This window comes from Buceros rhinoceros, unplaced genomic scaffold (genome assembly GCF_000710305.1).
Source record: "Buceros rhinoceros silvestris isolate BGI_N320 unplaced genomic scaffold, ASM71030v1 scaffold21031, whole genome shotgun sequence".
Taxonomy (NCBI): domain Eukaryota; kingdom Metazoa; phylum Chordata; class Aves; order Bucerotiformes; family Bucerotidae; genus Buceros; species Buceros rhinoceros.
The window spans coordinates 400-18,463 of NW_010392773.1; the positions used below are offsets into that span (position 1 = coordinate 400).

The 18,064-nt window shown below is 40.0% G+C and overlaps 1 protein-coding gene across 1 annotated transcript in view; it reads right to left on the reverse strand.

Moving 5' to 3' along the window:
* Positions 1-17,450: 17,450 nt before the first annotated feature.
* Positions 17,451-18,064, reverse strand: part of PNPLA8 (patatin-like phospholipase domain containing 8) — a 37,956-nt gene continuing 37,342 nt past the window's right edge. The window contains exon 9 of the mRNA XM_010144624.1: positions 17,451-17,725. Within this exon, the coding sequence (XP_010142926.1) occupies positions 17,451-17,725 (275 nt within the window). The remainder of the gene's footprint in view (positions 17,726-18,064) is intronic.

The window sequence follows — 18,064 nt, forward strand, 5'->3', positions numbered from 1 at the left end:
TTCTTCTGGGGGGCGGTGGAATCCTCGGTGGCATGCCGGTTGTCCTGGGGACTGCCACAAATAGCGGAGCCAGTGGCCTGCCCACAGCTCGTACCAGCGCGTTCTTCTCCAGTTGGGGCAAAATTGAATTAGGTTAAATTTCCAGTTCACAAGTTCAGGAAGTCAGATGATTAGATGCGATCACTTGAAGAGAAGCTCTGGATGAGACCATTTGGAGAAGAGTCTGAAGGAGGCTGTTTTCAAATAAGCCTTTCTGCTGAGCGCACCTTTCAGTTGAGGAGTGCTCACCGTGCTCACCTTCTCTTTCATTTAACGCACAATGCCAGAAAGCATTGCAATACCATTTTGAGACTTCTATAGGCTGTGTTCAGCATTGCTCAAAATTAATCCTAGTCCACGTTTAACATGTAGTAAATGTCATTATCTGCCGCTGCTGAACTTGCTTTTGCCATTTTAGCAGCAGCCTTCTGCGCACTGCAAGGTGGCAACTTTTATAGTGGTTAACTCCTTATTATCCATTTCAGCTCTCAAGGTGAACTCTGCAGTGAAAACTTAATAGTGCAAAACGCAGTGCCCAAGGTGAGCAAAAAGTTCTTAGGCTGCATCTCTGCAGCGTAACCCCATTAGGACTCTGGCAAGTTAACTCTGAACAGCTGATCCTCTGAAAAACAACACTCTAGATGAATAACAGATTCTGTAAATGATATAGCACATGCGTATAAATACCCAAGGGTTAAACAATAAGTCAGACACTACTGCCTCAGACTTCGGAGATATTCGAGATCCTACCTGAGGCCAGGATATTATTGTTTGAGACCTGGCTATGCAACAAAGATTAGACGGATGTGAAGAAAATCCCTTTAGTAAAGAGAGGGAAGCAAGTGCTCAAAAGTGTGCCCCTAAATGTTCTTTGCTTTTGTTTGCTTACCTTTTTTTTTTTGCTGTACAACTCTTATGTTCCCCACTAATTTATTTGATCTTAAATACAAACCCACTACCATCTAAGTAACCATCCAGTCATGTGTAAAAAGGGGACCTAAAACAGTAGGATATTTCCTGATTTTCTTCCAAGATACCACATTCCTTAAGGAGAATGCGTAGCTGCTACTGGCTTTGAGAAAATCTGGGCGTGCCATGCTGAGAGAAGGATGATTTCTCAGACAGCTATCTTTTTTCATCTTTGTCAGATTCCCAGGGGAACATGGTGAGCCACACCTTCAGAAGGTGGACTGAAGAACTGTAGGGCACTTCAGGGGAAAGACTTGAAAGTTTATCTTTCTTAAAATGCAGGAGCAAAGATCTGGTTAGTATTTGGATGGCTAAAGTACCAAATTTTACAGGCATAATCCTGTCAGCTGTGACAATCCACTTGGTGCAAGTTAGACCACAGAAACCAAATAAATGGAGAGATGTTGCTGTTGCAGGGAGTGTGTAATGAACAACTCTATACTGGTGTATGATTAGGCTGAAATATTGCAGCTGGTATGATTTTAACCTTACTTATTCCTTTAAGAATTTAAACTCCTTATTTTTTTGTGTTACCAAGATAAATAAATTGCGGACATTCAATAGCACAAAGCAGAACTTCCCGAATGGTGGCATACATGTATTTATCAGTAAACGAGTAAATTCAAAGGTTTATACAGCCTACTATAGAGCTAGGAGCTACTTCTGCTCATGATGGCATCCACTGTTGCGGACAAGTGCCACTGACACTGGCAGTAGGACGGTGGCATCAAGCAAAAAGAAACAAGTGGGCTTGTTGGCATGAACAGCAACAGCTATTATGATAAGCAGAAGTTATGTAGCTAGAGCTTTCAGAGTTGTTCTCTGCTGCCTTGCATCTTTCCTGTAGTCATCATACTACTTTTGTAGCATTTCTCCTCATTTTGCCTGCTGCAATTACATCCGTGGATGGGAACTTCCAAACGTAGTGGTTTAGTCTTCATGTTGCTTTAATACCGACCTTGATTCGCTTACTTATCTACTGCCTTCTTCTGTAGTAATCACTTGGGGGTTTTTATAGTCTTTGCTTAGGGAAGCATTGTTACATTCATTTATTTGATACACAAAATTAATACACGTACATGTGACACGTACATTGTGACACAGGAAAAGCTATCGAAAACTTGTCTGCGATGGGTATTAGTCATGATCTGGACATTCGCAAAGCATTTTTAGGAAGAGCTTACCAAATAAAATATTCAGAGGGCTGATACATTGGAAGACGCTAGTGTTGGCTGAAAAGAATTCTTTGACATTTTGTTTCTAGACCAGCCTTTTTTAAGGGATGCAGAAAGACATCTCGGGTTGTTCATCTCACCTAACTTTAGATGTCTACTATGTGAACGTCTGCATTTGAGCTAGTCATTCTCTCCACCAAGTATAAAGGAAACCAGAAATAGGCACTTTTAGTGTATGATTCATTAACCCATTTTAGATGTCTACATTAGGATAGGCTGAGTTGCATCCTAGAAATGCCTATTTCTCTTCAGTGACTGTAACAGGACCAGCGGGTGTCTCGTTCAGCTGTAAATGTCTACATGGTAAGAGTCTGCATTTACTCAGCTGAATGCACCCAAGTGATTTTAACATGAGTGATGCCACTGTCCCACTGTTCCCCTCATTTTGAGGTCTTTCAATGACGTATGGAGCATGGCGTAGCACGAGAAGTACTTTACACAAAGTAAAACGGCGAGGAACACCCCCCAAATATATTGGAAGTCAGTAAAATTTAGACTAATTGTATTCAGTAGATTATGGCTCCCTCCCAATCAAAACCTGAAAAACTTTAGAGATTAATTTTAGTATGATACATTTATGGGCTTTTCAAATTTCTTTTGGAGGATGTTCTGATACCGTAATAGTAAAGTAAATGCATTTACTGCTGAATTAATTCTCTTGGGAAGCTAGGGTTTGTTTACTATAGCAGCCTAAAACATGAGTATATCTCACATTTTAGTGAGAAAAGAGACCAAAGACAAGATCAAAATCTTAAGTGATAATGCCTAATGTCAAAAGCTGCACTGCTTGGTATAGTGTAACAAAATCAGCTTCCAGAGAGAACCAGGCAGCGGATGTGTTTTGATGTAAAATATGTTGAGAACTAAGCTAGAATCGTACAGGAAAAGCACCACATGGAAATGTTCTGATGTGCTGTCAAGAATTGAAAAATAATCCTTAATTTAAGGCTTCAGAACTATTCCCTCAAAAGACAATTTGTGACTACCATTAGGTACTGCCATGCCTGATACTTAAACTATCACCCAGGCTTCCCTTACGAGAAATCAGAGTTCTTTAGCACCTAAGGCGGCTAGCTGGCTAAGTGAAGAGCCAGTCAGCGACAGCCACGTGGAAGTGCTGCGGACTTAATCCTGCCTTTTTAGGACTTTAGATACTCCAAGCTTCTGGGAGGCACTGTCAGAAGTTCACAGGGCTGAAACTTCCTTCAGGAATTAGATGCTTGAATGCAAAATGGAAGGAGAGGATCCAGTTCTTGGAGGAGCAGATGGAGAGGAGGAGCTGCTGGTGCTATCACCTGTCCCATCTTCCATTAGCTTGATCATTAGAGTGCTGAGAAAGGAAGTAAGAGGTCTGGTGTCAATTGTTTCCTTTGCTTAAGGAACTTTAACTTCTCAGGGCACAAACCTTACAATAGCATCTAGGAGAAGGATGAGGATAAAGGCAAAAGTTTTCAATCCACACTAATGACACTTTCAGCTTTAACAAGATAGTTAAACACTGAGAGAAATTAAGACTGCACGTATAAAATACATCTCACACAAACACACAGAAACTCTGTAATTGATGTATTTGCCTATGTATGAGGAAACTTAAGCTCTAACCCTATGTCTGCGCATATTTCACCACTTTTTTGTGTCTTTTTTCTTTTTTAATTAGATACGTAACTGGCCTCTCTTCCCCCGAATAGCTTGTTCATCTAGAATAATGATTAGGGTGCTCTCTCTTGTGGTCTCTTGAGTATTTAATAATACCATGCTAAGTGAAGTACCTTCTGAAGGAGAGATGACAGCACCATTTTATTTTGGAATACTATGTTTTTTAGCTGCTAGTTAGCAAAGGGTGTAAAAGGAGGGAAACAGAGGTCTCACACACCTGGGCATTTCTCATCACAGGAAGGTATTACCATATTGGTTTTGTGGATGTGCTCCAAGAATGCTTAAGAAATAAAGTTTTTCACACAAAACAGAGAAGTAAACTCTTTAAAACATCCACAGATAGCAACATATGCAGACCATGGTACTTTTGGCCATGCTCAGAAGGTGATCTCAAGGAACATAAAGGACCATTGGAACTTGCCAGAAACTTGAAAGGATTATGTAACATATGTATTTAACGTGATCCGTGGCATATTACGGAAACTGCATCTATTTTTGACAGCTGTGTTCAACATGGTGAAATGGCTCAGGTCCATAGAAATTTGATATTGAAGTCAACAGGACCAGTGTTTTATCCGGTATATAAATAAAGGAAGAAAGTCCTTCGCACACAGCAGATCAAAGTGTCTGCAAACACCAAATACATTTTGTGTGCATGATTAGAGTTCGTATTTTTCCACTAGAAGAGACTGGCTGAGACAGTTAAAAATCCCTCACAAGCCTAATTCACCGTTCAAGGTTCTTGAAAAACTGCCCCACAAAGATCAAAAGTCTACAGACACCAGGCAGTTTATCCAAGGGGCTTCTAAAGTGCTAAATACTAAGCAGCTCTGTTTTTGAAAATGGGAGCTTAAAGTCAAAATTGACCTTATGATTTAACCTGTTACATCTTTCGACTCAGTGTCTCGCAGGTTAAGAGACTTGTCTTCAGTGGGGAGTTTTCCATTATGGAAATGAGCTTGGAAGCAATTTAAAGATTCTGGAAAATGCTTAATAATAGCTATTAGAACTCTTGCTTCAGAGGAACTTTATTCCAATCCACCATGTGCATATACTTAATGTGAATTAACTTAATGATTCACAAACAACAACAACAAAAAAGTAGTCCCTAAGTCTTCTCAGATGACAAAAAGCAAAGCTGGTGAAAGAGTAAGGTCTGCTCCTTTTCCCGTCATATGAATATGAATTTTGATCACGTGTACTAGGGCTTAGAATAAAAGAAAGTTTTCCCTGGGAAGCTTGAGAAGGAGGAGAGGAAATCCCTGGTGAAAAATTACATCAATTAAGTCCTTTTGAATTTATCCTTTAGTCTTGAACCAGACAAACGCCCAAAGGGCTTCCCTAGCCTGCTTGTTTAAGATACACCTTGTTCTCTAAGTCTGTAGGACTTTCTAAGGATGAGACTATTTTTAAGCTACAAACACAACATTGCCCTAATGGCTTATGTATGGATTTCTTGAAGCAGTTCAAGTGAGAAAATCTCTGGATAAATTGACCAGCTCTGCTAGATTCCCAGAGGAGAAACACCAGTTCATGGTCCTTGTAGCTTTCTGAAGCACATAACAATGAACAATCAGCTTTACTTTTTTCTACATAACCAAACATATTTCCAAGATTGTCTTGTACTGATCACCGTATCATGACAATTATGTATTTTTAAAGGTCAAAACACTATGATTACTTTAAGTGAAAGGTTTTGCACTCAATGATTTTGTTTATGTTAATCCAAAATACCAAAGAAAAAGCTATTTCTGACCCTGAAAATGTACAATTCCCAAGGGCAAAACACCCAGGATAGGAGGAAAAGCAATACCTGTGCAGCCTGCCACCTCAATAACAATGCATACTGTCATGCAGTATGTGAGTATTCTCAGCTTTAACTGGCAGTGAGGTTAGTTAATAATTCATAATAGGATCTGTCGTAGCCCAGGCACCAAATGGTGTTTGGAAGATGTGGTTGATGATCACCATAGCAGCTAATCACTAGCCCTTGGGGAAGCCTGGAAGGGGAGCTGAGATCACCGGGGAATGTTCTAGTTGTGATGACCTCCAGGAATGAACTGGGAATTTAGATGGGTTCATGCAATCTGCCCCAGGTGAATCAAATAGTTCAATGAACTAAGGAAAAATGAATTACTGAAAATGTTTAATGCGGTACACAATGAATGAATTGAAAACAGTGCATTTGTGCATCACAAGAAATAGACACATCTGACAAAAGAAAGGAATTTTGAAATTAAAAGATGCTGAGATGTTCCAAACGCTGACCAATGACATCCTGTTGGAAATGGTTTTCCTCAAGATTTTGAAATTAAATTGAAGTGCAGCGAATTTGCAAACGTCCTGTTGCATGTGCAGGCGGGAGCCTCAGCATAAACAGAAGGCATAACCTTTCTTTTATCCCCTCATTCCAAATAGAAGATTGCACTGATACAGGATCAGCGAGCAGATCTGTTTAGTTTTACCATTCTGTCTCTAGCAGATGAGCTCCTGCCTGTGTTTTTGTATTTTGTTTGATCATTTTAAATTCATGGTATACTGGCATAACACTTCTCAGTAAAGCAAGTGAATGCTTCACTATGTCCTCTTCTGCTTGATCTCCCCTAACCCCCTGTCCTTTGCCCCACAGTCCCTGAGCTCTGTTATTTTTCCATTCTTTTCTGGCATGTAATATTCCTTCTACAAACTAAAGGAAAGCAACACAATTTCTGAGAAGAATACTGGAAATGTGTCTTCTCTGTCGCACAATTTACACTTTACTGGAAGAGCTAGTATCACATACAGCAATTAACATGAAGTTCGATTATCTTCCATCGATGTGCGCTCTACGTCACTCAAATACATGAGAAACCTTAGTTAATGATGTATGATCCCTGGTGATCACCCTTTCCTCTCACTGGAAATGAGCCCTTTTCCGCTGACGCTCTTAAGATTGTCAGTCATTCATTCTGTGAGTACCCTTGCTCCTTCCGAAGTTCTCAGGCAGGGCTCGTGTTTAAAGGATAATCACTCACCTCCTCTGGTGCTGGAACCTGCTTCCCCACTTGCTGTGATGCTGACAGTTTCCTCAGCGCAGTAGTTCCCTTGCATATTTTGAAAGTTTGCTGAAGTAAATTAGTAGGGTTACCAGCTACAGGCCCTCAAATCAGAAGGCTGAAGTGACGGATCACAGGCCATGAGGTATTTCATCACCAACAGTGGTGCAAAGAAATTTTCCTGGTTTTCTCAAACTGACTAACACCAACTGAGTTTTTCATGTGTTTAATAATAAAGACAGAGTGGAAGCAAGCCTAAAAAGGTAAAACATGCAGTGTTCTTGCTCCTTGGGGCTCTGAATCCCAACTAGTGACAAGCAGTGTGGTCCGTAGGCTGGCATTAGCCCTCACAGGTGTAGCTGGGGGACTCTAATGTCCACAGCTGGAGGCAAAGTGGGTCAACCAAAGTTAGGAGAGGTGGTGGAAACCTCTGGAACTATGAGACTGACTCCTTGATTTTTTAAACTAATATGGTCGCTAAAATGGATACATCCAGATTTTTTCTGTATGTGTGCATGCACCTGTTCACTATTTTTCACTATCATGGATCACAGAAACAGCTGAGTTCCCTCACTCCCAAAATAACCATTTTATTTAACACATTCAATAGCAATTTGCATGTTTGACAAATGATTATCTGTAATCAACACACAAATGAAGTTGTGGCTTAATTCAAGCCGAATAGATTAATCTGTCATACAGATTTCTTTTCAAACTCATGGTATATATATTACCTTTGACAGTTTTTTGTGCTAACCCCCACTTCTGTTCTGAAGTTATTTTTTGTTGCTGTGATTAAGGAGGAACCTTCTACCATACCCTGAATCAAACCCTTGGCACCATCTATGATCTGTTATTTTAGCTATGTAATAATGGTTTTCTCATTTCTCCCATCATCTGTTGTTCTGGGAAACATTTGTGCTCTGCTCAAAGGTTTCGTAGTGCTGTAACACTGACATTTTTGAGCAGGAGAGACAAGGCAATTGCTTTTTTTTTTTTCTTTGCTGTAACACTTTTTTCATTCTTTGTTCTGTAGCACAAATTCAAGAATTGACATGAAAAGAGCTATCTTAGGCAAGTACACCCTTGTCCAGAAATAAACAGAGAAACAGATGAGCACAGAGGCTGTTCTATAAAGCTGTTAAACAATTGTTGATAACAGCAGCATTAGGTTTCAAAATTAGGCATGTGATCATTAAAGACAGCACTTCAAAACATAGCATTAGAGGTACAGGGGGGTCAGAAGTCATACCGGACATAGACAAATCCACAGGGCAGAGCTAAGAAAAAATCAGAGTTCTTGAGAATGTGGAACATTGTGGGAGTGACCCCGGCAGGGAAGAAGCCGAATTAGCCTGCTGTCAGTCAACAGCAGGAGGCGTGTTGTTTAGGAGGAGACAGAGAGGCTTGGTCAGTAGCTGATTGGAGGAGAGTACACTTGAAGCCAATCCAAGTAGGGCACGTATAATAAACAACTACTAGAAGATTATAAAGCATTGTGGCAAGAGAGAACGCGGTGCAGAATCGCAGTTGCAATTTGCAGTAAGTAGGTGCCGCAGCAGTTTGCTGCAGTTGTATTTCAATAAAGGCTTTGTGTGCACACAAGCTGTTGCTGCGTTATCCGCCCCGACTACTCACAACGTGTGGTGATTTCCCACCACAGACCATAGAATTAAATTTGATCTTTTCTGGGAAAGGGAAGATGTTGAAGCAGTGCTCAGGTAGGAACGGTACAAATGCTGTTGTATCTTTTGTCCCTAAAGAAGTAAACCTAGACCTTGATTCACAACAGCTGTTGTTCTAGACCTTGAAAGCGAGATGAGAATAAGGCGAGATGACTTGTCTGTGCAAAACTATGGAATCCTAGACATCTTCAGGGAGATGGGGAAGAGTAGATGCAGCTGAGTGCACAGCTGATTGCTTGCCACCATCTACTGTGACATCTTGTTAGAGTAACGATAGAGACGTATGTGTAGAGATTAAAGATACACAGCTCTGACGCATACCTGAATAAAAGCTCGAAGATGTAAGATACTAACACTGAACCTTCTGTGATCTGATTTGCTGACCTTCACAGTAGGTGACTGCAGATAAGAGGCTAACACTGAAATACAGACCAGCTGTAGCAGGTGTTGTTTAATTCAAGCTAAATGAAGGCTGCAGTGCTATATCTCTATAAAGCTATTTGAGTGTGTCTGCATCAGATTAGAAAATCAACTACAGTCAATCATTTTTTTAATCTGCTGTTTGCTGTTGTGGAGAAGGGATTTACTGAGATGCAATGTGTTTGTTTTTACAAATACAGTCTGACAAGGTGACTTACCTTCTGAAGAAACTCTTTATTCTTGTTTCTTTTTAGGCAACTGAGGAAGAAAAGCTGTCCAGGACCTGTCATGATAAACAAATTACATACCTCTGAGCACCTAATTAGAAGTTCCATTTGCTGCTTTGTAGACTTTGGGTCTGCTTTGTGCAGTTTCAGATTCTTTTGTTGTCTTCCCTTAGTGTGCCTCTGTCAGCATCCATAATGCTTTGGGTCTCTGGAGAAGGAGCCAGGTGATGTCTGGGGGCTGTGTTCCTCAGGAAGCAGTACTCTTACACTACCATTCAGACCACCTCTTTGTATGGTCTGCAATGATTTGAGACTGCCAGCATGTGTCCCATGGCACCTCCATGAAGCATGCTTTTGCCCGCATAGATAGCACATCTCTGCAGAAGCATGGCAGCACAGGCACATAGTAGGACCAATTATGTTTTTCCACCACCAACAGAAGAGTGCCCTCTCACACAATAGAAAACTTGATATTTGGAATCGCAGCCTGCCTGTCCCCCTGTCACCCCATGATGACGACCGAAAGTCAAACAAGTGGCTTTTAGAGTTGGCAGAGCTGCACCCATGCTTGTCCTTTGGCTCACTTGGGAAATGTGCTCCCTTCCTCACACACCTGAAAACCTGCCCTGATACCCCTCAGCCAAGCACTGAAGCTAGCTTGGGAACTTTGTTGTCTCATTGTATAGTACATTTCTCCGGGACAGAAGGTTGGCATGGGAGTCTTATTTCAAGGAGCTGTCCTGGATAGAAAGAAGAAGGCTTGGCACCAGCTCCTTGTTAACATAACTCTCCATTTCAGAAACATCCCTATACGTCAGCTGGGCACTTGGTACCAGGTCTGTCAGGGATCTCTTGATAGAAAAGGTTACCAGAACAAGGTACTGACCGGCAGCTGGAATTTATTTGTTGTTTCCACACCTCTGAAGTGTTTTTGCAATGGGGAATTTACCATGGAGACCTTCTGCAGAGGTCTTCTTGACGCTGCCAGTCTTTCACGATGCCTTTAAGGTTTGGCAGTCTGAGCCAACTGGAAAAAAGTTGATTCAAAGTATTTTGGGGATGTAAGAAATAGTCCTTTTTGGTGCTTTTTGTGACTTTGAGCTGACTGAGAGTCTTTGTGACCATGGAGTATTGTTTTCTGAGGCCTGGCTGCAAGAGCATCTTCTTTACAAGTAGCTATTGTGAGGGAAGGCAGTAAAGGCATTGTGTTCTGGACAGCAATAATGATCTAAGTCTTCTTTCTCATTATCTCCAGAAGGAAAGAGAAGTATCTTTTTTCTGTATGGCTTGATTTTGTAAAGGCCTGACTGGTCAGAGTGACTACTAATACGAAGTGTCTAAATCTCTAATGTGAAGAAAAAGAGTGTCTGCAGAATAACCGACTGCTGCCCGTGTACAGCTGCTGCAGTCTCCCATGCCAGCAGGGGCCATCTGCAGTGACCGAGTGGCTGTGCAGCAGAAACTGCATGGAAGTAGTGCTGTTTTCTGTGGTGCGCCACAGTGACAGTACCTTCCACCCAGCACACACCAGTTGCTGACAAAAAATGGTAGCAACCCCTCACTTTTGATCTAAGACATTGTGCTGGTTTTGGCTGTGATAATTTTCTTCATAACAGCCTGTACAGGGCCATGTTCTGGATTTGTGCTGAAAACAGTGCTGATAACACAGGGATTTTTCAGCTATTGTATATGTGTAAACTGAGCAGTGCTTACACAGAGTCAGGGCCTTTTCTGCTCCTCACACCACCCCACCAGCGCACTAGGCTGGGGGTGCACAAGAAGCTGAGCGGGAGCACAGCTGGGACAGTTGACCCCAACTGACCAAAGGGATATTCCAGACCATACGACATCACACTCAGCATATAAAGCTGGGGGAAGAAGAAGGAATGAGGGGGGACATTCGAAGTGATGGCATTTGTCTTCCCAAGCAACCATTACACATGATGGAGCCCTGCTTTCCTGGAGATGGCTGAACACCTGCCTGCCCGTGGGAAATGGTGCATGAATTCCTTGTTCTGCTCTGCTTGCACATAGGGCTTTTGTTTTACCCATTAAACTGTCTTTATCTCAACCATGAGTTCTCTCACTTTGGTCTTCTGATTCTCTTCCCCATCCCACAGTGGGTGGAATGAATGAGCTGCTGTGTGGAGCTTAGTTGCTGGCTGGGGTTAAACCACAACACACATGCTGGTTATATTCAGTTCTGGAAACTAATTATTTTTTAAAAATTTATTATAGGTTCAGTTATGATGTGCCTGCTGTAAATGTATTGGTTTGAAAAGAGATCATGTTTAACTGAGAGGCTGTCGTGTGCTGAGCCCTGCATAATAGATGAGGAAAAGCTTTCCATTTCTCAAAGTAAATCTGAAATGAATGCATTCTACCGGCCAGTCATAAAATACATAGGAACTGCATCACACTAGAAATATTTTGTCTTGCTTCTTTTTTTACTTTTTCTAATATACACAACCATTTATATACATGAGAACCCAAACAGTAAACACCTATCCTGAACACACTTTCTTCCTGACGATCTTACCTAAGCTTGTCTAACTGATCTGTAGCTCTTCCCAAGGATTTATGACATATCTAGTGCAAATTATTTAAAACTCAGTCTGCTATAGAAATATTACTGGTTTTCCTGTGGTATTCGTACCCAGGCTGGTCTAAGTATTGTTCAGACCTGCTTGGTGATGGTTTTAAATATAGTATTATCAAGAAATAAACTATCTAGAATGGACACAATGCTCAAATTTTGAAGTTATGACATGCTTATGTTTTGGTAGACTCTGTAAAGTAACACTTTGAAGTCAGAGTTAGTAGTACCAATGATTTTGTCCTTGACTCTGCATTTTAAGCAGTACCTGAGATATCTGCCTTTCCTTGTAGGAGAGTGGCAATATTCCTTATTCAGCTTTTAAACTCTCCAACATTTCTGCTTTTTTCCTTTGCAATATTGGTCTTTCATATCTTGGAAAGAAAAGCCTCAGTACTGCTTGATACAGGTGTATACAGAAGCTTTGAGCTACACTATCTACGAAGCTGTTCACCCTAGCTGACAGAAATGAGTGCAAAATCCAGATTCTAATTTGCCTTGTAATGTAAACTGTTGTCTATATATGTGTGTATAGTATCTATACATGTATATGTATGTAAGACAGAATAGGTAGGTGATAGGTCTTTGAAAACACAGCTTCTGTATGCATTTTCAAATGTAGCCATCATAGACTGTAGGAAAAGGAAACACCGTCAGAAGAAAAAAAAATTTAGTTGTTAACGTTGCAGAAAGCTCTGTTCACACCAAGTCCAATGGAAGTTCTTGCCCTACCATGTATGTTCTTGTGGGGCGCAGGCTCTGGGTCATGTACAGTCTCACTCAAGTTCCATCTCCCGGTTTGGGGGAAAACACTTAACAAAGGAGAAGGAATCTGGCTTTAAATTTCTTTCAAGTATTTTCTGCATGGTTCCAGTAACATCAGCTTGCAACTTAGCCTAGAAAAAAAGATCTCAACAGCAAGGTGTAGTAAGCATTTTCTTAAAATTTCTGTGGGTCTTTGTTCTCTTACATTTCTTACCCAGCACTTGTGAGGCCACACCTTGAGTACTGTGTCCAGTTTTGGGCCCCTCACGACAAGAAGGACATTGAGGTGCTGGAGCGTGTCCAGAGAAGAGCAACAAAGTGCCTTGGTGAAGGGTCTAGAGCACAATTCCTATGAGGACACTGACAGGAAATACCCTAAAATCAGCAATCACACTTCAACATTTAAAAGTTTTCTTTTCTTTCCTTCAGTAATGAAACCGCTTTCAGTTAAGATCTCCTTCTGCATACACAATTAGAAACTAAGAGATGACATAGGGGCTTTTTCTCTTTTTTACTTTGCATACAGAGAGATTAATTTATGTCTATACCTTTTTATTTCCTGGTCTAGACTCTTTCTTCCTGCCTTTCAAAATCAGAGCAGGGTCATTACGTCAGTTTTACAATAATTCATTATCACTTTCTAAGCTAAAGCACGAACTTTGTGATTTTCTCTCCAAGACACAAACCTGACACATTTTCAAGTGGCAACACTCATCTGGGAAGACAAACCTTGTCGGCTTCCCTGAATTCATGAGTAACCTGGAATGCTTATCTACTATCTTTTTGTGATTTTTTTCTCTAGACTCAAAATTCAAATTGACATCTCATTTTTTCAGATTTGTTCACATTTTCCTGGCTAAGGAGTTCTCTGGTGCATTGATACACATAGTTATTTTTGTAGCTGTGACTGGTGCCTCTAAGTCAGTTTAACTGGGTAACTGCACTACATTCCCAAGGGTACTTCTTCAAAGCAGGATTCCTTTAACGTGATGATCTGCATTACAGTATTCCTTCTCCCATTGTTAATTTTACACTTTTATTCTTCAGGTGCACTTTTAAAATTCTAGCCTATTTTCTTCTCAAATCCATGCTGCTCTGAAATCTTATTGTTCTAAATATTCAGGAACCCTCCTGGATTCACCTGTGAAGAGAATTATCAGGTTCTTCAATTCATTCAAATTATTAGTTGAAACATGCTGGTATTTGATCCAGCACTAATCCCCCTGCTCCCTATCAACACAGTCCCTTAATTTAAAATTCTTTTTCCTTATTTAGTCAGTTGTGATTCCTCTACAGTTCTCCTTATTCCATTTTCTTCTATCAAAGTATCAGTGGGATTCCACATCTAGTACCTCACATTATATATACAGTGCTGTAAGGAACACACCCACAAGTTAGGATTCCCTGCAAAATGCTAATATATTTTTAACTAAAACCTAATTACAGATAGAGTGATAAAACTGTTGCACCTGCACATTTGTAAAGTAGCTTAGAGGGGAGAGAAACTCCTAATTAGTGCCTAGACAGTGCAGCACTTGCAACACTGAAGATCAAAGGGTTTAGTTTGAAAGGATTCAATACGTGCATCTTGTGAATTTATAGACACAGTGGCCTAAAACAGTCTGAATTAATTATTCTGTAACTTAACTAAATTCCAAGAAAAAAATAGTTACAGCAATAAAGAAGAGGAAAAAGGACGAATGAAGATAGTAGCTTCCAGTATAATCACAAATCCAGATTTTGCCCTAAAATAAACTCCCCCCTCCTTCTCAGATAGCAATATAAAAGATGAGCCGTACATTTACTTTGAACCAAAATCTTGATTTAAATACAGCCTTTTCTTCTCGCTCTGTATGTGTAGTCTTGACCTCATCAGTTTAAGAGCTATGACATTTTTACCTTTATAGGCATAAGAGTGAACTGATGTTTCCTGAGATATTGACCTCGTGGTGTTGCTGTGACGTAGCTTTACAAGCACACGCTCTGTCTCAAATATCAGTACTTACCCAACTTAGAACCAGACCTCCTTCAGCACAAACCAGAGATTAAAATCAAGGTTTACGGAGGTCTTGCAGGGAGCCCATGCACTTCTCATGTCCTAGTTTGTGGGCTAAAGGTACACAAGTGGGATTTTGCAGAGAGAAAGCCATCAGCTGCCAATACCATTTTGCAAGTAGCCTTTTGAAGGCGAAACAGTACTTGCCTTCACTCCTGTGAGCTCGTTAAATCCATCTATGGAAATCCACATGGAAAGGCTGTGTCAAGTAACATGGAGACAATGTAGATGTGCTAGCAAGTATATTGTAACTTCTTAAACATGGGATCCAACAATCAGACAAACAGCTGCACTCAGCAGCTAAAATGTTTAATGCTGTCTTCTAGAAGAGAGGTTAGAAAAACCAAGGCTCTACACAAAATGGCCATTTTTTCAACAGAGATGTAGTGGAAGCTTTGTGGGCAGCTTACAAAGAACTAGAAATAACTTGATATTTAAATAAAGGTAATCTGAGATATTCTGTGCTCATTCAAAAAGACAGGTAGCTTTCCTGGTTTAGTCTGTAATCAACTCCCAGCATCATGTAAACTTACCTAGGAGAAGAGTAGAGTACTTGGAGAACTTCTCAGTGAAGAAAAATTCTTGCATTGTGGCATATAAAAATGACGTTCCACCTGCAAAGCCTAGCTCAGTATATGCACTTACCACGCTGTCTGAACATTAGGAAGTGACGGGTTTCACTTAAGTTAAAATGTTATCATTTCTTCAGTGCAGGTAAGTGCATTCTTGATTAAATACCTACCCCAAAAAGCTATGACTGGAAATTTATGAATTCAGAATAACGCCTTCAACAGGCTTAGGGATGATGCTGTGACTTCGCTCTTTGCCACAGCAAGGAGTGTATTAGGTATGTTGTTACATGAGACTATCCTATATTGTCTGTTTTGATGTAGAATGCTGGCAACACAGTTTAACTCTATACAAAGTGCCCTGACTGGAATAATGTTAACATTTCTTTTTTATAAGGATAAACTATCTCGCACCAATGGGAAAGGCTGGATCTGCTGATATTCTTTTACTCTGTACTTAGTAACTGGAGTGAAGGGATGTTGTATGAAGTACAGTTGCACCAAGACCATAAAGCTTTCCTTTTCAGTATCTTTACTGCCCTGTTCAAGGAACTACTTTTGGTGGTCATAGTTTAAAAAAAAGGGGAGAGAGGAAATGAACAACAAACATTCTTTCACTTCTTATCTTTTAATTGCTGTGGCTTTTAAACTTTTCTTTCTTTCTATTTATCCTCTTTTCCCTTCCTCACACAGTGAATATCAATGTCATCTTTAGTCGTTATGCCCCTAGAATTTTTTTTTGCATTGGGAACAATTTAAAAAATGTGAAGGCTATAGCTTATGCACTCATGACACTTCCTAGTTTCATTGACAAAAACAAGCCAGGAAAGTATGGATATCTGAGTAAAATGACACAAGTGAAATTAAAAATATATCGGATTAAAAAAAGAACAGCCCATATCAAACGTTTTCTTGTACAGTCTCAGAATATTTTGCAACAACTCTTAAGATAAAGGATCTCAGCTGTACTCCTCAAAGTTCCTTTCCTATAGGCAGCCTAATTACACTTTCATAACATCTACTATTTTATCGATGACATTTTACGTATACCATTTAAGAGGCAAAAACTCACACAGAAATCTGTCAAACAATCTTATTAATGGGTACATGCCCAATGTGACAGCAGCCGCTTCTAACTCAAATTTCACTGCAGTCATACTGTTTGGAAGAACTGGTGTACCTCCCTGTTGTCGAAAATGTTGCATCATTGACATACTATATCGTCAGAGCTCACCATGCCACCCTGCTCGGCATAAGCAGAAAGCTGCAAAGGAATGAGCAGTAAGATTGTAGTAAGCTCTGAATCGGAATTACCTTAGTGTTGTGAAGTTACAAGAGGATGCATATATCTAAGTTAGAAGACAAAAAGAAATGCCTAATTTATTATTTCATGTATCTACTGCTAATTTTGTTCTTCACTAGAGATACCCGGGGTTTGGCATACAAAACCGAAGCTTCTGTAGTAGGCTTCTCACTCACATGAACTATTTCAAGATTTCATTTCCTTTATCCTGTGACAGGAATAGCTGCTCAAGTGAAGATTTGGGGCTTGGGATTATTTTCCAATAATGAATGAACCAATCTAAAGTTATTTTGTAAAAATCAATAAGCAGCAATTCCTAAAAATGTAAGTTAATTTTGATAATTTAATATGCCATTTATAGTCATTCAAACATCTTAATACTGTTATGTACAAAACCCACCGAAAATAAAGAATTTAAATGTTATCTTTCAAATGTAAAAGTGCAATTAACACAGGCAAGGTTTCTGTAAGAACATTACATTTCCATTGAATTCACTGGCTACATAAGAGCCTAACACTTAAGTGAATAGGGATTTAACTTTTTGTTAATTTTGAATAAGCCTGGTAGTTGACAATAAAGTTTTACTGCCACCATAATTACGGTACATACATCCAAAAATGCAGAGCACAGTTATTTTCATAATTTTCAGTTTTACCGACTTTCAGAATCTTAAGTAGAGCAACAGTAAGATCCACAGAGTTCAAAAAACAATTAACATCATAAAACCTTGTATCAAGCAAATGTGCACAGAACGGCCATCCTGAATTGCTTTCTCTGGAGTTCTGACAGCTTTCCGTAGCTGTTATGTACCCCCAGTGAACATTCTTCCTCTACAGCACTGAATGGGTTTTCTGGAACAAGATTTACATTTACAATCTGCCATGCACCACGTATTCACAATTTGGAAAGAAACGGAAGGCCTTCGTACATGTCAGCCTTTAATCTTATCCAGTCCTGAAGTCTCTGCAAAGTTGTCTTTTCTTGTGTTAATATTTTTGCAGCTTTTCTCAGTTTTTCTTCATTTCGTTCTAAATAACGAATTCCATCAGTCTGCAGCTGACTGAGTTTCTCTTTACGACTTTCATCCAGAGGTATGTCTTCATTCATAAGAGGGTTAAATCTGAAATAAGTATCAGGCGGTAACAGCGCATCCAGCATGGTGTGAACTTCTGTGTTGGAAACAAATGAAGAAAACAGCTATATTTACTTGAGGCAGACAAACAGTCCTGCGGTCTCTGAACAGCAAGTGCTCTTGGAGTGACACTGAAAGAGTAAATATGTGCTACTTTGCTGAGTAAACGCTTTGGTACCATTGCCTTATTAAAACACCTTTCTCATTAGAAGGCTTGCAAATGACCTCATAGTTCTGTTTGCTCTGTAAAAGCTTCATCTTTTATTCTAAGACAACTTCACTGGTATGACAATTAGGGGGTTTTGCAACTCTCCAGATTTTTCATTACACGTACGTTCCATTCCTTTTCAAGCGAGAGTGCACTCTGAAGAGCAGG